The sequence below is a fragment of the Salmo salar genome, chromosome 18, assembly GCF_965601325.2.
Source record: "Salmo salar chromosome 18, fSalSal1, whole genome shotgun sequence".
NCBI lineage: Eukaryota > Metazoa > Chordata > Actinopteri > Salmoniformes > Salmonidae > Salmo > Salmo salar.
The window spans coordinates 81,250,232-81,272,823 of record NC_138308.1 but is presented as its reverse complement, the minus strand read 5'-3'; the positions used below and the strand labels follow the sequence as shown (position 1 = coordinate 81,272,823).

At 44.2% G+C, this 22,592-nt stretch overlaps 1 protein-coding gene across 2 annotated transcripts in view; it reads right to left on the bottom strand.

The window, feature by feature from the left end:
• The window catches only part of LOC106577822 (sushi, von Willebrand factor type A, EGF and pentraxin domain-containing protein 1), a 192,557-nt gene that overhangs the window by 126,662 nt on the left and 43,303 nt on the right, over positions 1-22,592 (bottom strand). For both annotated transcript variants that reach the window (XM_045701416.2, XM_045701415.2), the window contains exons 4-5: positions 3,416-3,574; positions 106-285 (exon numbers count right to left, since the gene is read on the bottom strand). In XM_045701416.2, coding sequence (XP_045557372.2) covers positions 106-285; positions 3,416-3,574 — 339 coding nt within the window. The remainder of the gene's footprint in view (positions 1-105; positions 286-3,415; positions 3,575-22,592) is intronic.

Below are 22,592 nucleotides of genomic sequence, written 5' to 3'. Positions count from 1 at the left end.
TGTGTGTGTGTGTGTGTGTGTGTGTGTGTGTGTGTGTGTGTGTGTGTGTGTGTGTGTGTGTGTGTGTGTGTGTGTGTGTGTGTGTGTGTTCTACCACCCTCTCACCTCTGCAGCTGGGTGGAGAGCCTGACCATGTCCCGTCTGGCTGGCACAGTCTGATGCCGCTGCCCTGCAGGTCGTAGCCAGGCTGGCATCGCACCCCGCAGGCAGCGTTGAACTGGTTATTACACACCTTCTGGATGAAGAAACCATTCTCTGGAGGAGACAGCTCAGGGCAGTACACCACTGGGGATGAGGAGCGAGATGGATGGAAGGAGAGAGAGAGGGAGGGAGAGGAGAGAGAGACGAGGAGAGAGATGGATGGAAGGAGAGAGAGAGGGGAAAAGAGATGGATGGAAGGAGAGAGAGATGGGGAGAGAGATGGATGGAAGGAGAGAGAGAGGGGAAAAGAGATGGATGGAAGGAGAGAGAGATGGGGAGAGAGATGGATGGAAGGAGAGAGAGATGGGGAGAGAGATGGATGGAAGGAGAGAGAGAGGGGAAGAGAGATGGATGGAAGGAGAGAGAGATGGGGAAGAGAGATGGATGGAAGGAGAGAGAGATGGGGAGAGAGATGGATGGAAGGAGAGAGAGATGGGGAGAGAGATGGATGGAAGGAGAGAGAGACGAGGAAGAGAGATGGATGGAAGGAGAGAGAGAGGGGAAAAGAGATGGATGGAAGGAGAGAGAGATGGGGAGAGAGATGGATGGAAGGAGAGAGAGATGGGGAGAGAGATGGATGGAAGGAGAGAGAGATGGGGAGAGAGATGGATGGAAGGAGAGAGAGAGGGAGGTAGAGGAGAGAGAGACGAGGAGAGAGATGGATGGAAGGAGAGAGAGAGGGGAAAAGAGATGGATGGAAGGAGAGAGAGACGAGGAGAGAGATGGATGGAAGGAGAGAGAGAGGGGAAAAGAGATGGATGGAAGGAGAGAGAGATGGGGAGAGAGATGGATGGAAGGAGAGAGAGATGGGGAGAGAGATGGATGGAAGGAGAGAGAGATGGGGAGAGAGATGGATGGAAGGAGAGAGAGAGGGAGGGAGAGGAGAGAGAGACGAGGAGAGAGATGGATGGAAGGAGAGAGAGAGGGGAAAAGAGATGGATGGAAGGAGAGAGAGATGGGGAGAGAGATGGATGGAAGGAGAGAGAGAGGGAGGGAGAGGAGAGAGAGACGAGGAGAGAGATGGATGGAAGGAGAGAGAGAGGGGAAAAGAGATGGATGGAAGGAGAGAGAGATGGGGAGAGAGATGGATGGAAGGAGAGAGAGAGGGGAAAAGAGATGGATGGAAGGAGAGAGAGATGGGGAGAGAGATGGATGGAAGGAGAGAGAGATGGGGAGAGAGATGGATGGAAGGAGAGAGAGAGGGAGGGAGAGGAGAGAGAGACGAGGAGAGAGATGGATGGAAGGAGAGAGAGATGGGGAGAGATGGGATGGAAGGAGAGAGAGATGGGGAGAGAGATGGATGGAAGGAGAGAGAGAGGGAGGGAGAGGAGAGAGAGACGAGGAGAGAGATGGATGGAAGGAGAGAGAGATGGGGAGAGAGATGGATGGAAGGAGAGAGAGATGGGGAGAGAGATGAATGGAAGGAGAGAGAGATGGGGAGAGAGATGGATGGAAGGAGAGAGAGAGGGAGGGAGAGGAGAGAGAGACGAGGAGAGAGATGGATGGAAGGAGAGAGAGATGGGGAGAGAGATGGATGGAAGGAGAGAGAGATGGGGAGAGAGATGGATGGAAGGAGAGAGAGGGAGGGAGAGGAGAGAGAGACGAGGAGAGAGATGGATGGAAGGAGAGAGAGATGGGGAGAGAGATGGATGGAAGGAGAGAGAGATGGGGAGAGAGATGGATGGAAGGAGAGAGAGATGGGGAGAGAGATGGATGGAAGGAGAGAGAGAGGGAGGGAGAGGAGAGAGAGACGAGGAGAGAGATGGATGGAAGGAGAGAGAGATGGGGAGAGAGATGGATGGAAGGAGAGAGAGAGGGAAGGGAGAGGAGAGAGAGACGAGGAGAGAGATGGATGGAAGGAGAGAGAGATGGGGAGAGAGATGGATGGAAGGAGAGAGAGATGGGGAGAGAGATGGATGGAAGGAGAGAGAGAGGGAGGGAGAGGAGAGAGAGACGAGGAGAGAGATGGATGGAAGGAGAGAGAGATGGGGAGAGAGATGGATGGAAGGAGAGAGAGATGGGGAGAGAGATGGATGGAAGGAGAGAGAGATGGGGAGAGAGATGGATGGAAGGAGAGAGAGATGGGGAGAGAGATGGATGGAAGGAGAGAGAGAGGGAGGGAGAGGAGAAAGGGTAAAACATGAAAAAGACTCTGATTTCCTCTATTTGATGCAAAAGCCCAAATGCATGAACACGCACACTCAGTTATACTGCACACACACACACACACACACATTTGTTTTACTATGCTTGTGGAGACCCAACAATTGTTTCCCATTCAAAATACTATTTTCCCTGACCCCTAAACCTGACCCTAACTCCTAAAACCTAACCCAAAACCTAACCCTTAAACCTAATTCTAACACTAACCCTAATTCTAACCCTAAACTTACCCCCTAAGGCTAAAATAGCCTTTTTCCTTGTGGGGACCGGGAAAATGTCCCCACTTGTCCAAATTGTCCTTGTTTTACGATCCTTGTGAGGACTTCTGGTCATCACAAGGAGAGTAAAATAAAACACACACACACACATACAGCCCTCAAGCCTGGGTATTGAGGCTGATCCCTGCGGCAGATGCTTGGTTATGGTGAAGCCTAAGGGCTTTGGGAACGTTAACCGTCCTGACACAGAGGAAGAGAGCATGAAAGCAGAAGATTACAGGTTGTCAGACAGACAGATAGCACCTCTCTGCTCTGGGATCCACCAGTCTCTGTCTGCGTCGCAAATGGCTCCCTGTTCTCTATATAGTGCACTCCTTTGTGTAAAAGTAGTGAACTATGTGGGGAGTAGGGTGCCATTTGGGCCATAACCTGTCCCAGCTGTAGAAAGGGGGGAAAGTCTGACACATGGACGTGAGCACGCTGTTGACTCGTTCTTAGGGGAATGGGTGACGACATGGTACGTTGGTCGGATATTATTACTACTGTACGTAGTTCAAGAAGCATCCTGTGTCTGAGGTTGTGTGAACCCTAGGGAGTTCTGCCGGTTTCCCAGATGCAGATTAAAGGGCAATTCCACTACTTTTTAATAATGAATATGAGGTTGAAAAGTGGTGGAATTGGCCTTTAAGCCTTATTCTGGTTTAAAAAGTTATTTCAAGCATTCTCCATTCAGTAGGCTTTTTAGTCCAGGGCTAGGCCTAACTGGTGTCTGGGAAAACGGCCCTGAGCGTCTGACTTTGGAAGTGTAGCGTGGACAGTCTGGAGCCTCATACCTTCACAGGTCTTCCCTTGGGGCCTGTAGCCCTGCTTGCAGACACAGTCGCTGCGTGAGGTGCTGCTGGGCTGGGAGGTGTGGTGCTGATCAGGGCAGGGCAGGCAGGTACCCAGGCCTCCAGGTGTACCCTCTGGCTTGTAGGTGCCAGGCGGGCACGCTGTACAGAGGACGCAGACACTCAGTGTTAGCCTCAACACAGATGACACTTAGCCTAGAAATGTAGTTTGTTGCCAGGGTTGGGGTTAACTCCATTTCAATTCCAGTCCCACTGAAATTCCAATTCCAATTCTCTTCAATGCTTCAATGCTTTTCAATTAGGAACATTTGGAATTGGAGATGGAATTTGGTTACTTTCTGAATTGACTGGAATTGAAAAGGAATTGACCCCAGCCCTTTTAGTTGCATGTAAAGGAAGGACCGGTGCAGACAGTATACACACAAATGCAAAAACATGTCCATGACCATGAGCAAATTCTGAGATCCCTGAGGTGTATAATACTCCTATTGACTTGACAATTATGCTTTGTGTTAGAAGCACCTGAGACTGATCAGGAAGCTAGGGGTCAGGACGCTAGAGGTCAAGAAGCTAGAGGTCGGGAAGCTGTCTGGCTGCAGAGCTACCGAGCTTGTTTTCAAACATTCCTCCATCGACTAAATCAGGGCTGCCCAATTCCCGTCCTGGAGGGCTGAAACACTTCTGTTTTTTTCTACCTAGTAGTCAATTGCACTCACCTGGTGTCCCACATCTAAATCAGTCCCTGGTTAGAAAGAGAGAATGAAAACCAGAAGTGTTTCGGCCCTCCAAGATCGGAATTGGGCTAAATGATCCTCACAGAAGAAGATGGCCGTCTCAATGCATCCCTCGTGTTATAGACCAATTGTGTTATATAGACCAGTTGTGTTATTGAGACCAGTTGTGTTATAGAGACCAGTTGTGTTATAGACCAGTTGTGTCATAGAGACCAGTTGTGTTATAGAGACCAGTTGTGTTAGAGACCAGTTGTGTTATATAGACCAGTTGTGTTATAGAGACCAGTTGTGTTAGAGACCAGTTGTGTTATATAGACCAGTTGTGTTATAGAGACCAGTTGTGTTATAGACCAGTTGTGTTATATAGACCAGTTGTGTTATAGAGACCAGTTGTGTTAGAGACCAGTTGTGTTATATAGACCAGTTGTGTTATAGAGACCAGTTGTGTTAGAGACCAGTTGTGTTATATAGACCAGTTGTGTTATATAGACCAGTTGTGTTATAGAGACCAGTTGTGTTATAGACCAGTTGTGTTATATAGACCAGTTGTGTTATAGAGACCAGTTGTGTTAGAGACCAGTTGTGTTATATAGACCAGTTGTGTTATAGAGACCAGTTGTGTTAGAGACCAGTTGTGTTATAGAGACCAGTTGTGTTATAGAGACCAGTTGTGTTATAGAGACCAGTTGTGTTATAGACCAGTTGTGTTAGAGACCAGTTGTGTTATAGAGACCAGTTGTGTTATAGAGACCAGTTGTGTTATAGACCAGTGTGTTACGGCTGGCCATGCTTTCCACCTGGCTACCACTACCCCAGTCAACAGTCCTACACCCCCCACAGCAACTTGCCCAAGCCTCCCCCATTTCTCCAGATAGCTGATGTTCTGAAAGAGCTGCAAAATCTGGACCCCTACAAATCAGCCGGGCTAGACAATCTGGACCCTCTCTTTCTAAAACTATCCGCCGAAATTGTTGCAACCCCTATTACTAGCCTGTTCAACCTCTCTTTCGTATCATCTGAGATCCCCAAAGATTGGAAAGCTGCTGTGGTCATCCCCCTCTTCAAAGGGGGAGAGACTAGACCCAAACTGCTACAGACCTATATCAATCCTACCCTGCCTTTCTAAGGTCTTCGAAAGACAAGTTAACAAACAGATTACTGACCATTTCGAATCCCACCGTACCTTCTCCGCTATGCAATCTGGTTTCCGAGCTGGTCATGGGTGCACCTCAGCCACGCTCAAGGTCCTAAACGATATCATAACCTCCATCGATAAGAGACAATACTGTGCAGCTGCATTCATCGACCTGGCCAAGGCTTTCGACTCTGTCAATCACCACATTCTTATCGGCAGACTCAACTGCCTTGGTTTCTCAAATGACTGCCTCGCCTGGTTCACCAACTACTTCTCTGATAGAGTTCAGTATGTCAAATCGAAGGGCCTGTTGTCCGGACCTCTGGCAGTCTCTATGGGGGTGCCACAGGGTTCAATTCTCAAGCCAAATCTTTTCTCTCTATGCATCAATGATGTCGCTCTTACTGCTGATTCTCCTATCCACCGCTTCGCAGACGACGCCATTCTGTATACTTCTGGCCCTTCTTTGGACACTGTTAACTAACCTCCAGACGAGCATCCATGCCATACAACTCTCCTTCCGTGGCCTCCAACTGCTCTTAAATGCTAGTAAAACTAAGTGCATGCTCTTCAACCGATCGCTGCACGTACCTGCCCGCCCGTCCAGCATCACTACTCTGGATGGTTCTGACTTAGAATATGTGGACAACTACAAATACCTAGGTGTCTGGTTAGACTGTAAACTCTCCTTCCAGACTCACATTAAGCATCTTCAATCCAAAATTGAATCTAGAATCGGCTTCCTATTTCGCAACAAAGCATCCTTCACTCATGCTGCCAAACATACCCTCTCAAAACTGACTATCCTACTGATCCTTGAATTCGGCGATGTCATTTACAAAATAGCCTCCAACACTCTACTCAGCAAATTGGATGCAGTCTATCACAGTGCCATCCGTTTTGTGACCAAAGCCCCATATACTACCCACCACTGTGACCTGTATGCTCTCGTTGGCTGGCCCTCGCTTAATATTTGTCACCAAACCCACTGGTCATCTATAAGTATTTGCAAGGTAAAGCCCCGCCTTAGCTCACTGGTCACCATAGCAGCACCCACCCATAGCACGCGCTCCAGCAGGTATATTTCACTGGTCACCCCCAAAGCCTATTCCTACTTTGGCTGCCTTTCCTTCCAGTTCTCTGCTGCCAATGACTGAAATGAATTGCAATAATCAACTGAAGCTGGAGACTCATATCTCCCTCTAAATTTAAGCACTAGCTGTCAGAGCAGCTCACAGATCACTGCACCTGTACATAGCCCATCTGTAAATAGCCCATCCAACTACCTCATCCCCATCACTGTTATTCATTTATTTTTGGTCCTTTGCACCCCAGTATCTCTACTTGCACATGAATCTTCTGCACATCTATCACTCCAGTGTTTAATTGCTAAATTGTCATTACTTCGCCACTATGGCCTATTTATTGCCTCACCTCCCTTATCTTACCTCATTTGCACACACTGTATGTAGACTTTTTCTATTGTGTTTTGACTGTATGTTTGTTTATTCCATGTGTAACTCTGTGTTGTTGTATGTGTCGCACTGCTTTGCTTTATCTTGGCCAGGTCGCAGTTGTAAATGAGAACTTGTTCTCAACTGGCCTACCTGGTTAAACAAAGGTAAAATAAAATATAGACCAGTTGTATTATGGACCAGTTGTGTTAGAGACCAGTTGTGTTAGAGACCAGTTGTGTTAGAGACTAGTTGTGTTATAAACCATTTGAGTTAGAGACCAGTTCTGCAAGCGACCAGTTGTGTTATATAGATCAGTTGTGTTAGAGACCAGTTGTGTTATAGAGACCAGTTGTGTTATAAATAATTTGTGTTATATAGATCAGTTGTGTTATAGATCAGTTGTGTTAGAGACCAGTTGTGTTATATAGATCAGTTGTGTTATAGAGACCAGTTAGCTAACAGTACAGAAGGTCAGGAAATCGGTATCTCCAACTCACTATAATGGATAGGCTATACTCAATCAGAACTGTTTGTCAAACCACAATGCATGAATTTTGACAAAATATGAAGTTGACAATATAAGAGGTACACAGTCGTGAAGGGAGCTGTACCATCTAGCTCTAGGCCATGTATGGGTGAAGGACAGAAAACACTGTGGTAGCTTGTTGAGACCAGAACACACAGAGCAGTGTAATAGAGGATACATGGTGTTGATCTGACTAATCAGTGTTTAGAACTAATTTACTACCCAACGCTCGCTCGCGCTCTCTCTCTCTCTCATGCCCTAGTACTTAACAGGGGCCAGGCATTGCCACAGGAATGGATCCTCCGTGCCAAAACACACTCATTCCCCACCTAAACACACCAGGGTCAGCCAAGCAGCGTTAACCGCCGCACGACCAGTAGCCACATCAAATACACACCAGCTATGTGTAGACTGTACTGCATGTGGATATGTCTGTGTGTTTGTGTGTGTGTGTGTGTGTGTGTGAGTGAGTGAGTGAGTGAGTGAGTGAGTGAGTGAGTGAGTGAGTGAGTGAGTGAGTGAGTGAGTGAGTGAGTGAGTGAGTGAGTGAGTGAGTGAGTGAGTGAGTGAGTGAGTGAGTGAGTGAGTGAGTGAGTGAGTGAGTGAGTGAGTGAGTGAGTGAGTGAGTGTTTGATCTGATAACTGAAGTAGCCCATACATTCTCAATGATATCCACCTTCGGGCTCATAAGCAAGGGTAAATGTCTACATGTCCTTGAGGCCCCTGGATCCCCTTTTACAGCCTCATTTATAGTTGACAGGAAACGCAGTTATTTATGCATAAATAATATTTCACTTCTAGTGAAACAGTAGAAATACTGTATTAAAGTTTCATTTTAATTCCTGGACTGGCAGGTCGGCTGGCTTAGGTAGACACTGGGGTTATTAACAGACCTGAGCTCATATTCATAAAGCGTCTCAATGTGTGCTGATCTAGGATCTGTTTGGCTTTTCAGATCATAATGAATGGACAGAGGCGACCTGATCCTAGATCAGCACTCCTACTTCGAGACACTTTCTGAATACAGATGTGGAAGTCAGTTTTCTCTACAGGGGGAGAGTTCCGAGGGGCTAGACCAGGCTCTCGTTGATTCACACACTGTGTACTGGGAGCGAGAGAGAAAGAAAGAAGGAAGGATGGATAGAAGTAGAGAAGGAGAAAAAGAAAGGTAAACGAATACATCTTAAAATGCCAAAACGAAAGACGGTGTTAGAAAGAAAACCTTGTGAATTTCCTAAATGTGTCCCAGCGAGGTGTACCAGGCAGACTACACACTGTGATAGATGAAATATGCTCAGAAATAACTGACTTTAGCCAAGAAGACCAACTGAGAGTAGATTTCAGACTGGAAAAGACTGATGGAAACCCTGAAAGTGAATCAAGAGCTAGCACATCTGCTTCAGCCCCCAATGACCCACAAAGAGACTGATTTCCATCTCTTAGTGACACGTCCATTGACCCCTGACTCCTATGGATACCCTCCATTTGATCAGGAAGTAGGCCAGCAAGGGTCCAGTCCAGATTATCTGTAAATTGTTGAGATTGCGCCCAGGCCCGGGTTAAAATGCCCCACAGAGAGGAGCACAACAGCCCTTCAACCCTCAGAGCTACATGTATGCTTTCAGACTCGATATCTACAGAAAGAGGAAAGAGAATATAGGTTTTACATCTAAATCCAATGAAAATGTGTGTGAGATATCAATCCTGTAAACACACAAGGGCATGGTGTTAGAAGCAGCTTAGGCCTAAAATGTCAGTAGGATGTCAGGAGGGCTGCAGGAGGGCTGCAGGAGGATGGCAGGAGGGCTGCAGGAGGATGTCAGGAGGATTGCAGGAGGGCGGCAGGAGGATGGCAGGAGGATGGCAGGAGGATGGCAGGAGGGCTGCAGGAGGGCGGCAGGAGGGCGGCAGGAGGATGTCAGGAGGGCTGCAGGAGGGCGGCAGGAGGATGTCAGGAGGATGGCAGGAGGGCAGCAGGTAGCCTAGCAGTTAAAAGTGTTGGGCCAGCATCTGAAAGGTTGCTGCTTTGAATCCCCTCGAATCTGTTGATGTACCCTTGAACAAGACACTTAACCATAATTGCTCCTGTAAGTCTGCTAAATGACTAAAATGTTAATGTAATGATTTCCATGTGCATCACTTTCAACAAAACAACATACAGTACCAGACAGATTCATCGCCATCATTTCTTGCTCAGAAAATGACGAGGTAAGCCATTTAGACTAGCTCGTGAACTAACCATAGGAGCCAAAGAAGTGATTCAAGAAGCCAAAGTCTAGAAATCTTCTCTGGAGACCATGGGGAGCCTGTAATCCATTAGTGGGATCTCAAACAGACAAACGGAAACCCTGAAAGTGAATCCAGAAGAATACCCAGCACATCTCCACATCTCAGTCCCCAATCACAGTGACAGATTTGCTGAGTTTAACAAATTCCCCCCTCAGCGAAAAGAGCACCAGCGTTTTCCTATAGTCTGTGTTTCTATCTTCCCATGTGGGGAGCAACTGGGGAATGTACAAATCACTGCTATTCTGTTGGTTGTCTGAAAATAACCTTAGTTATCTTTAAGTCTTGATCAAATGTACAATACAAACATCTATCAAGCTTAATATCTACTGTTGCACAGGCACAATCCCTGTGGTCCTTCTTTAAAAAATGGGGGTTTTGTGTTTCCAGATAAAATGCATTCGGAAAGTATTCAGACCCCTTCCCTTTCTCCACATTGTGTTACACTATAGCCTTATTCTAAAATTGAATAAATTATTGTTTTCCCTCATCAATCTACACACAATGCCTCATAATAACAAAGTGAAAACAGGTTTGTACATATTTTTTTCTCAAATGTATTAAAAATAAAAAAATGAAATATCTTATTTGCCTGTTCTCTTCTAAGACTAACAATTGAGACAGAACAAGTCAAACATAAATCTGAACGCTCTAACTCTGGACCGCAGCCACACCACTTGTGGCCAGATAACGGCTCTTGTTGTGATTCCGTTGGATTGGTTTTAAATCCCTGTGTTTTTAAGAGATTTTTTTTTAAACATTCACATGCAAGGACACTTTCCATTCTTAACATGACTTCACGTTTAAGACCTCAATCTGCCACTGAAAATGTGCAGCAAACCAGGGAAACAATCAAATGTACATTCACAAAGAACAAGGTACTGTACAGATGTAGGATCTTAATTTGATCACTCTTTTGATGTTGAGAATTTTTACGCACAGCAGGAAACACAAACTTGTAGTGTATTCAAGGTTTAAAAAGGCTTCAAAGTGTTGTAATTTTCTCTTTAGAACTTGAGATTTGATTTGCCATAACATTTTCTGATGCTGCAGGATTTGCTTTCCTGCTGTAGCAAACTGGCTTAAATTAACAACATATTGTACACACCTGTGACATATTGTCTCTAGATCACCAGAATAGTTCATACCGAATGGAAAGAAAGTCAACTGATACAGTGGACGAGTTAAGTTTGAGTATACAGCGCTACTTCCTAGGATCATACAGTAGGTCATAGGTCAATGCAGTGATCCTAGAGAAGACACAAAAGGACCACACCCGACACACACACACACACACACACACACACACACACACACACACATCAAGCCCCCATCACTGGCCCCTCAGTAATTTTCTCAGTCATCAACAGTGACACCTGTGACCTTTCGTGACAGGTTGCATTGACAACAGCACACACGCACACCATTCCAAAATCAAACAAAGGCCTTGTGAAATTCCGAGGCTGTAGCCAAAGATCATGACTCTAGCATGACATCATTTTTATATTGAATAGCTCCCTATGTGTTTATGCTAGAGACTTAGTGTTTCTGCACCCATCCTCTCTTTCCGCCGATATAAAGTTTGCACCTATTCCATAACATGGAGCTTGTTGAAAGCGATGTTTTGTAAACATGAGAGGATCTGGACAAGAAAATCGTCACAAAATCGTCTGTAAAACCCTAGCATCTGCCAAGTCCCCAACAACCGGATGTTCTGGTTTTCAGGGGAAATGGAAAGAGAGCCTGTGACGCAACTTCCTCTTTTGGACGTTAACAAGGCGACACTCCATTTTAACTCCTCCTCCACATTTACTGGACTGGTTGAACAGTACAGAAGAGAACCTCCCCCAACATTTTTTTTCTTCTCGTCAAGACCAGTATGTAGAGGATCTAGTTTCAGGTGTTTCTTTTAGCCCTGCTACGTTAGGTAAGTAAAACCTGAACAGTTTAAGCTAGCGACTCTCACGAACACAACAGTGTCATATGTTTTGCTCTACAACATCCACAAGCAGTCATCAGCTCACCGCCATTGGACTCTGGAGCAGTGGAAACGCGTTCTCTGGAGTGATGAATCACACTTCACCATCTGGTAGTCCGATGGACGAATCTGGGTTTGGCAGATGCCAGGAGAACGCTACCTGCACAAATGCATAGTGCCAACTGTAAAGTTTGGTGGAGGAGGAATAATTCTCTGGGGCTGTTTGTCATGGTTCGGAATAGGCCCCTTTCCTGTTTCAGCATGACAATGCCCCTATGCACAAAGCGAGGTCCATACAGAAATCGTTTGTCAAGATCAGTGTGAAAGAACTTGACTGGCCTGCGCAGAGCCCTGACCTCAACCCCATCAAACACCTTTGGGATGAATTGGAACACCGACTGCGAGCCAGGCCTAATCGCTCAACATCAGTGCCCGACCTCACTAATGCTCTTGTGGCTGAATGGAAGCAGGTCCCCACTGCAATGTTCCAACATCTAGTGGAAAGCCTTTCCAGAAGAGTGGAGGTTGTTATAACAGCAAAGGGGGGACCAACTCCACATTATTGCCCATGATTTTGGAATGAGATGTTCGACGAGCAGGTGTCCACATACTTTTGGTCATATAATGTATATGTATATTTTTATACCTACAGGAGTCCTAAAGGTCAAAATCAAATAGCTAAATGATCCAAGATATGACCATCTTAAAACAACTCCATATGTTAGCATTGTCGATATCTCGAAACCAAGGGCTTAGACTTCGAGCCGTAGAGAACTACTGATATGTCTTAGGAGGAGGGGGGGAGACCGCTGCCCATCTGGCCAGGAACAGAGCATCTGGGGGGGGACTCATGGAAAAAAATCCTCTTTCGGATCTCTCTCTGGACCCTCCTGACTGGATAGGAAATGTCGTCCAACATCTGTCTTTCAGTCCCTGTTTAGCTGTTTAGCTGCTTACTGCATTTCATTCCCATAGCAATCTGAGTTTACCCAAATTGTTACTTACCTCTGGTGGATTTTCAAGGCCAGCCTGAACTATCCTGTCTTGCACATTATGGCTGTGTCCCAAATAGCACCCTATTGCCTATACAGAATACAAATATAGAGCCTCTGATCAAAAGTAGTGCACTATATAGGGAATAGGGTGGCATTTGAGAGGCAGCCTATGTTTCCTGTTTCCAAGATGCTGAGTTAGTCCAATGTGAGAGCAAAGCAAAGCAAGGCAACCACAAAACAAAAGCCAAAACACAGGTTGTTCCTAGATAACAAGTTACACAATGGGTCAGTTTGACTTTAAAGGAGGGGGGGGGGGGGGGGGGGGGTTATCTAGTTTATTTAGTTCTATGTTGTTTGGTTCTAGTTTCTGTTTTTCTATGTTGGGGTTTTTGGATGATCCCCAATTAGAGGCAGCTGGTCATCGTTGTCTCTAATTGGGGATCATATTTAAGTTTTTCCCACCTGTGTTTGTGGGAGATTATTTTGAGTTAGTGCATGTTGCACCTCTGTCGTCACGGTTTGTGTTTTGTTTATTAGTTTATTGTTTGTCTTGCAACGTTTCACGTTTAAATAAAAGATGTGGAACGATACCCACGCTGCGCTTTGGTCTCCTTCCTACGACGAACGTGACAAATATGAGGATAAAAATGATGACGCAATCAACAGAAAGGATTACACTCAAAACTCCACTTACTGTAGCCCCTGTTCATATTCATATATAAATCTTATTAGCATGTTGGCTAAGAACGTTTTTATACTTCTTCGTTACGTGATCTGAAGGATGACTTGGAAAGCACACACACAGACACACACATTTTAAATACTTTATTTGAATCCACTAATCAAATTGACAAAAAAAGGATCCAAACATCTCCAAGGTCTCTCTGTGCAGGGCACTGAAGGATACAGAAAGCACCTCCTTCTCCAAACAGCTAGGCTGCCCACGACAGCTGAAACAGAGCAGTATCTAGCCAATTGCTTTGCCCTAGTTTTTGTCAGGCCCGCAATCTGGAGGCCACGCACTGCAAGCCTGTGTATGTGGCTGAGACTGCCAAATATCAGCACCACCAGCTGGTACCGCCCCCCGAGGCTGTCCCAGTGCCACGAGGGGCTGGTATTTAAGCAGCTTCTCGGCAAAGGCCTGCTCCATGTGCCGTCAAATGAGCAGCCCACTTCCAAAACGAGCCCCTCCCCCTGCCAACAACAACAATATCTGGCGTATTTGACACACAGGAAAACACATCATCAACATCGAACCAGCTTCCCCTTACTCAAGAATGTTTATGGATGTCTGCTGTTGGTGAGACCACTTGTCTCACCTCGCTGGCTATCAGGTCAACACACGCACGCATGCACACACACACACACACACACACACACACACACACACACACACACACACACACACACACACACACACGCAACAGCGCTCTGTATCTCAGACAGCCTAAACAACAGGAGGTGTTAACTGACTAGAGAACATGGACACTAAAAGGACATACATTGTCCAATCCCTCTGGTATAACACCATACATTTGCAACATACACGCACACACACGCACACACACACAATAACATGCATACACACAGTAGCACATGCAAGGATTCATGCGCACTCACACACTTCCTCCCTTGTGGAACATTCCTGTTTTAAGAGTAGGGGTGTAGACAGGCCGGGGTGTCAGGAATGGACAGGGGGGTTCATGGGGGGGGGGGGGGGGGGGGCTCTGAGTTCAGGCAGAGGAGCTGTGTTCACTCATATGGGCCCTGGTTTTGACTGATAGGGGACCCAGAAAATAAATGATGGGGAAGAGAGTGAGAGAGAGAGAGAGAGAGAGAGAGAGTGAGAGAGAGGGAGAGAGAGAGAGAGATAAAGAGGGAATGATAGATAGAGAGAAGGATAGACCAACAGAGAGAGAACGAGGGAGAGATTACACACAGAGTGTATGAGATTGAGAGAGAGAGCGATAGAGAGAGAAAAAGAGGGACAGAGACAAAAAGACCAAGAGAAAGAGAGATCAAAGGAGGTGAGAGTGAGAGACAGAGAGAGAGAGAGGGCCTTGTTCCAGAGTTGCAGATGCTAACTTCCTGAATCCTCCCCCCATGATGACCCCTGCCCCTGGGCCTCAGATGGAGTGTGTGGCCCTCTTCATCACCTCTCCCTGGAGAAGCTAAAGCTGGACAGACCACAGAACACCCTGACACCCTGACACTAACACAACACCTACTGAGAGATGGGGTCAGGACGGAGGGAGAGGAGAGAGAGTACACAAAACGAGAGAAATAGGGTTCAGGGTGAAAGGAGAAGGGAGAATAGGGCGAGAGAGTGAGAGAGAGCGTGCGAGAGAGAGAGAGAGAAAAAAAAGAGAGAGAAAGAGAGGAGAGAGAGAGTCAGAGAAAGGGAGTCAGAGAGAGAGAGAGAGAGAAAGAGGGATAGAGCCCGAGAGGCCCATGGATAAAAAGAGGGCAAACAAAAATTGGGTGAATTAAAAGTCAAACAGGGCATTACACTGCCACGTGTCAGGCTTGAGTCTGCAGTGAGCAGAAGTTTGTGTGTGTAGCATGTTAATAGACGTTGTGTCTGTAGCATGTTAATAGACGTTGGGTGTGTGTAGCATGTTAATAGACGTTGGGTGTGTGTGTAGCATGTTAATAGACATTGGGTGTGTGTGTAGCATGTTAATAGACGTTGGGTGTGTGTGTAGCATGTTAATAGACGTTGGGTGTGTGTGTAGCATGTTAATAGACGTTTTGTTGTGTGTGTAGCATGTTTATGGACGTTGAGTGTGTGTAGCATGTTAATAGACATTGTGTGTGTGTAGCATGTTAATAGACATTGGGTGTGTGTGTAGCATAGATGTTGAGTGTGTAGCATGTTAATAGACATTGGGTGTGTGTGTAGCATGTTTATAGACATCGTGTGTGTAGCATGTTAATAGACAATGTGTGTGTAGCATGTTAATAGACGTTGGGTGTGTGTAGCATGTTTATAGACGTTGGGTGTGTGTAGCATGTTTATAGACGTTGGGTGTGTGTAGCATGTTTATAGACGTCGTGTGTGTAGCATGTTAATAGACAATGTGTGTGTGGCATGTTTATAGACGTTGGGTGTGTGTAGCATGTTTATAGACATCGTGTGTGTAGCATGTCTATAGACATTGCGTGTGTGTAGCATGTTAATAGACATCGTGTGTGTGTAGCATGCTAATAGACATTGTGTGTGTGTAGCATGTTTAATTATGTTGAGTGTGTGTGTAGCATGTTAATAGACATTGTGTGTGTTTGTAGCATGTTTATCGACGTTGTGTGCGTGTAGCATGTTTCTAGATGTTGAGTGTGTGTAGCATGTTAATAGACATTGTGTGTGTTTGTAGCATGTTTCTAGATGTTGAGTGTGTGTGTGTAGCATGTTAATAGACATGGTGTGTGTTTGTAGCATGTTTATAGATGTTGAGTGTGTGTGTAGCATGTTAATAGACATTGTGTGTGTGTGTAGCATGTTAATAGACGTTGTGTGTGTGTAGCATGCTAATAGACATTGTGTGTGTTTGTAGCATGTTAATTGACGTCATGTGTGTGTAGCATGTTAATAGACATTGTGTGTGTAGCATGTTTATAGATGTTGAGTGTGTAGCATGTTATTAGACGTTGTGTGTGTGTAGCATGTTATTAGACGTTGTGTGTGTGTAGCATGTTTATAGACGCTGTGTGTGTAGCATGTTTATAGTTGTTGGGTGTGTGTGTAGCATGTTTATAGATGTTGAGTGTGTAGCATGTTATTAGACATTGTGTGTGTGTTTAGCATGTTTATAGACATCATGTTTTTGTAGCATGCCTGGTGCTGTCTTCGCCTCCTTGGTGTGTGAGCTGCCACTGTACCTGGGCCCCCAAGAGGAGGAATTAGAGCACATTCAACAGGGGGGGTTCTAGTGTATGTAATGGCTCCACCCTCTAAACTCACTCCTCTTTTCATGGTTGAGGGTGGTGGGATGGAAGAGATGGGAAGAGAGGGAGGACAAGGAGGAACAAGGGATGGATGGGGGAGTGTTAACCTGTTTAGGATATGGGGCAGTATTTGCACTGCCGGATTAAAAACGTACCCGATTTAATCTGGTTATTACTCCTGCCCAGAAACTAGAATATGCATATAATTGTTTGATTTGGATAGAAAACACCCTAAAGTTTCTAAAACTGTTTGAATGGTGTCTGTGAGTATAACAGAACTCATATGGCAGGCCAAAACCTGAGAAGATTGCATACAGGAAGTGCCCTCTCTGACCATTTCTTGGCCTTCTAGGGCATCTTTATTGAAAACAGAGGATCTCTGCTGTAACGTGACATTTTCTAAGACTCCCATAGGATCTCAGAAGGCGCCAGAACGGGGAATGATGACTCTGCAGTCCCTGGCTGAAAAACAGTAGCGCATTTGGATAGTGGTCGATCTGAGAACAATGAAACAGGTGCGCGCGTGCACGTGAAGAGTCCATTTTACATTTTCAGTCTTTGAACGAAAACGACGTCTCCCGGTTGGAATATTATCGCTATTTTACGAGAAAAATCGCATAAAAATTGATTTTAAACAGCGTTTGACAATGCTTCGAAGTACGGTAATGGAATATTTTGAATTTTTTTGTCACGATATGCACCGGCGCGTGACCCTTCGGATAGTGTCTTGAACGCAAGAACAAAACGCCGCTATTTGGATATAACTATGGATTATTTGGAACAAAAACAACATTGGTGTGGAAGTAGAAGTCCTGGGAGTGCATTCTGACGAAGAACAGCAAAGGTAATCCACTTTTTCCTTATAGTAAATCTGAGTTTGGTGTGTGCCAAACTTGGTGGGTGTCAAAATAGCTAGCCTGTGATGGCCGGGCTATCTACTCAGAATATTGCAAAATGTGCTTTCACCGAAAAGCTATTTTAAAATCGGACACCGCGATTGCATAAAGGAGTTCTGTATCTATAATTCTTAAACTAATTGTTATGTTTTTTGTGAACGTTTATCGTGAGTAATTTAGTAAATTCACCGGAAGTGTTCGGTGGGTATGCTAGTTCTGAACGTCACATGCTAATGTAAAAAGCTGTTTTTTGATATAAATATGAACTTGATTGAACAAAACATGCATGTATTGTATAACATAATGTCCTAGGAGTGTCATCTGATCAAGATCATCAAAGGTTAGTGCTGCATTTAGCTGTGGTTTTTGTTTTTGTGACATTATATGCTAGCTTGAAAAATGGGTGTGTGATTATTTCTGGCTGGGTACTCTCCTGACATAATCTAATGTTTTGTTTTCGTTGTAAAGCCTTTTTGAAATCGGACAATGTGGTTAGATAAAGGAGAGTCTTGTCTTTAAAATGGTGTAAAATAGTCATATGTTTGAAAAATTGAAGTTTGGGGATTTTTGAGGAATTTGTAATTCGCCCTATCATTGGATATTGGAGCGGTGTTCCGCTAGCGGAACATCTAGATGTAAGAGGTTTGATGCAGTGAGGCTGTGGCAGTTTCACTGCTGCAACCTCTCTCTCTCATTTTACGACAACAGCTATGTTTGTTTTACAGGGTTTTCACAATGTCCCTGTCCTACATCACAGTCCCCCTCTCTCAAAAGCATCAATTAAACCTTTATATATGTTTATATGTCTTTTAAAGAGGTGCATGCTGGTGGTCCTGATGGTGATTGGTGATATTCAGTGTACAGGACTGTGAATCAGATTTACTACTCATTAGAATCTAACAAGGATCCCATATTCCATATCTCTATTCTAACACTGACATTCTGTCTCTCTCCATAGATCTCATTCAGATAACTCAGCCAATGCGCTCTGTGCATCCGTCCATCTGTCTCTCTGATAGCGCCAGGCCAGTCTGGTCCTGTTTCAGTCCGTCTGTCCATTGACTGAGAGAGGGGCACTGGAACCCTCTACTACAACAGAGCCACAGCACTGGAACAAGGGCTGTGTTCCAAATGGCACCCTATTCCCGAGTGCACTACATTTGATTATAGCACTATGGGCCCAGTGTCACGGATTCCCCGGTACTGCTGCTCATTCCGTTCACCAGCTCCGGAGGTGTCACTGAACTGTCTCATTACGCACACCTGATTCCCATTCCCCTGATTAGTCATTGTATATTGGGACCCTCTGTTCACCATTGTCTTGGTCGGTTATTGTTCCCATGTCCGTTGGTCTGTGAGTACCTGTGCATTGTTATTTTGGCTTTCGGGCTGCGTTTATTGTGATCTTGTTATTACGGGTCTTATCCAGTGTATTTATTAGAGGTTTAACCTCGCTCTTTTGTTTGGGTTACATCCCTGTGTTTTTGTATACGTGTTTGTTTTGGGCTTCATGCCTTTTCATGGTATGTTGTATATTTTGCTATATATTGTGGGTGGAGTATTAATCCCCCCCCATGACTTATTCCTGCGCCTGTCTCCAATCAGTTATACAGCGTGACACCCAGGTCAAAAGTAGCGCAATATTGAGATACAGCCAAGGATTCTCCTCCTGAACGATCAACAACAACGGAGAATCCACAAATCTAAACCTTTAAACTTCCAGCCTATCAATTTAATAAATTAGGAGACCCCCTCTTGACCCTACGACCTCTTCATATCCTCAGAAAATCTCAGGCATTCGCTGAGATGGTCACCACTGCCAAAAAAGTGTTTTGGACCGGTGCTCCAACATTTGTTGAGCAACTCCTCAGCTTTTATTTTGGACTAAAAGTCTGTGGGGTTTTTTCTGTGGGCACATTGCCATTGGTTGTTGGGAAGGGGGGGACCTCATATTTAGGAAGAGATCCTTCATGGATACGCTTCCATAACCTTAGCAGACACACACAAACACACACATGCATACACACATACAGTGCCAGCAGAAAGTATTCACACTCCTTGGCTTTTCCACATTTTGTTGTGTTACAGACTGAATTTAAAATTGATTAAATTGAGATTTGATGTCACTGGCCTACACACAATACCCCATAATGTCAAAGTGGACTAATGTTTTTAGAAGATTTTACAAATTAATTAAAAATGAAAAGCTGAAATGTCTTGAGTCAATAAGTATTCAACCCATTTGTTCTGGCATGCCTAAATACGTTTCATGGACTCACTCTGTGTGCAATAACAGTGTTTAACATGATTTTTGAAAGACTACCTCATCTCTGTACCCCACATATACAATTATCTGTAAGGTCCCTCAGTCCAGCAGTGAATTTCAAACAAAGACGCAACCAATGCCTCGCAAAGAAGGGTGCCTATTGGTAGATGGGTAAATAAAATAAAAAACAGACATTGACTATCCCTTTGAGGATGGTGAAGTTATTCATTACACTTTGAATGGTGTATCAATAGACCGAGTCACTATAAAGATACAGGCATCCTGTCACGACTTAGCCATCACCGATCCACTTTTCATTTTCCATTTGTTTTGTCTTTGTTTTACAAACCTGGTTCCAATTCCCCAATTACTTGTTCATCATTTAACCCTCTGCTCCCCCATGTTTTTTTGTGAGTGATTGTTTGTATGTATACAGTCTGTTATTGTGGGCTAGTTCATTGTGTTGTATTTATTGATTCCTTGAGTAAATTACGTTCCTTACTCATACCTGCTGTCCTGCGCCTGACTCCTCCACACCAACTACACACAGGCCGATTACACATCCTTCCTAACTCGGTTGCCGGAAAGGAAAGAAACAGCTCAGGGATTTCCCCATGAGGCCAATGGTGACTTTAAATCAGAGTTTAATGGCTGTAATAGGAGAAAACTGAGGATGGATCAACAACATTGTAATTACTCCACAATACTAACCTAAATGACAAAGTGCAAAGAAGGACCTAAATGACAGAGTGCAAAGAAGGAAGCCTGTACAGACTAGTAAAACTGCAAAAAATGTGGCAAAGATTTTGGGGAAAATCCAACACACTACCTCACTTCATATTTCATATCATATTTTCAAGCATGGTGGTGGCTGCATCATGTTATGGGTATGCTTGTCATCAGCAAGGACTATGGAGTTTTTTTAGGATACAGAAAAATGTAATAGAGCCAAATGCAGGCAAAATCCTAGAAAAAAACCTGGTTCAGTCTGGTTTCTAACAGACACTGGGAGACAAATTCACCTTTTGGCAGGACAATAACCTAAAATACAAGGCCAAATATACACTGGAGTTGATTACCAAGATGACATTGAATGTTCTTGAGTAGTCTAGTTACAGATTTTACTTAAATTGGCTTGAAAATCTATGTAAAGCCTTGAAAATTGCTGTCTAGCAGTGATCAACAACCTACTTGACAGAGCTTGAAGAATTGTTTTAAGAATAATGTGCAAACATTGTACCATCCAGGTGTGCAAAGCTCTTAGAGACTTACCCAGAAAGGCTCACATCTGTAATCGCTGCCAAAGGTGATTCTAACATATAATGACTCAGGAGTCATTTTCAATATATTTGCAAACATTTCTAAAAACATGTTTTCATTTTGTCATTATGGGGTATTGTGTGTCGATGTGTGAGATAATTTTGGGGGTGGTTATTCAGGCTGTAACACAACAAAATGTGGAATAAGTCAAGGCGTATGAATACTTTCTGAATGCACTGTGTACATGCACACACAGCTGGAGAAGTGTGTGTGTATATATGCTGAGTGTTGTCTGACAATGTAAACACGTGTATTGTATTGCTTCCTAAGGCATGGTCTGTATCATGTTGCTCCAGGTTGTTAGTGTTTGTGTATGAATGGGTTGTACTAGGACATATACGTGACTATATAGCTAAAGGAAAAAAAATCTAATGTCTCGAAAACTTCACCAAAACCTTTTGGGACTGTATTAACAGTGCAGTAAAAAAAAAATATCTTCCAAATGTAGTTTATGAGTGGATTTTTCCTGGAAGTCAAAACAGAGAAGGAGTATGTCTGATTCTGCTAACATCAAAACTGACCTGGGTTCAGATAAACTATGAAAGACAAATGCATTAGTCAAGAAGGAAATATTTTGTTTAGGTTGGCTCAAATTAATGCAAAGCAGGTCATTTACAAGACAATGCTATTGATGTTTGCCAGAACCTGTCTTTTCAGATGGAGCCAGGGAGGCATTAAAAGTACAGTGGAAAATGTTAGCATTTCCGTCACTGTATGTCTGGCTCAGGACTCGTCTACAGATCTTATTTTCCTGCCTTGCAAATTTGCTGCAGGAAAATAATCCTGCAGCAACAACAAATGTGAATTATTATGTGGATTTTAATGAATGGACATTTTTGTAGGGGTTGATAGCTTTTTCGTAAGGGCAAATCAAGTCTGATATTTCAAAGTGGAAATGACAAACTTTAGAAGCCTTTTAAAAACTAAAATACTCGACACGATTGCATTTCCTGCCGAGCATTAACATTTCTTAGGGCTAGGCCCCTTTTTTCTCAATTCCGCCTGACTGACGTGCCCAAAGTAAACTGCCTGCTGCTCAGGCCCTGAAGCCAGGATATGCATATAATTGGTACCATTGGAAAGAAAACACTGACATTTGTAGAAATGTTAAAATAATGTAGGAGACTATAACACAATAGATATGGAAGGAGACAATCCAAAGAAAAACCAACCGGAATATTTCCTTTTTTTTAGAGCCCATGCTCTTAAAATGGAAAGTATAGGGGCATACTGAATTCTAGCTCCCAGGATGCAATTAATATGGCTTCCACAGGGTGTCAGCAGTCTATGTTCAAGGTTTCAGGCTTGTAACTTCCAAAACGAATAAGAAATATGAGTTTTAGTACAGGGGAAACAGTCTTGGAAATTTGTGTTTGGATGAGCGATGAAGACAAGACGCACATGTTAAAATCAGTTTCCTATTGAACATACTTCTTTCTGTAAGAAATATAATAGTTTGATTACATTTTAGGGTATCTGAGGAGTAAATAGAAAGTTATTTTGACTTGTTGAAACAAAGAGTTAGCGATAGATTTTCGGATTCCTTTCTCTGCATGTTGAACGAGTGGATTACTCAAATCGATGGCGCCAACTAAAATAACTTTTTGGGATATAAAGAAGG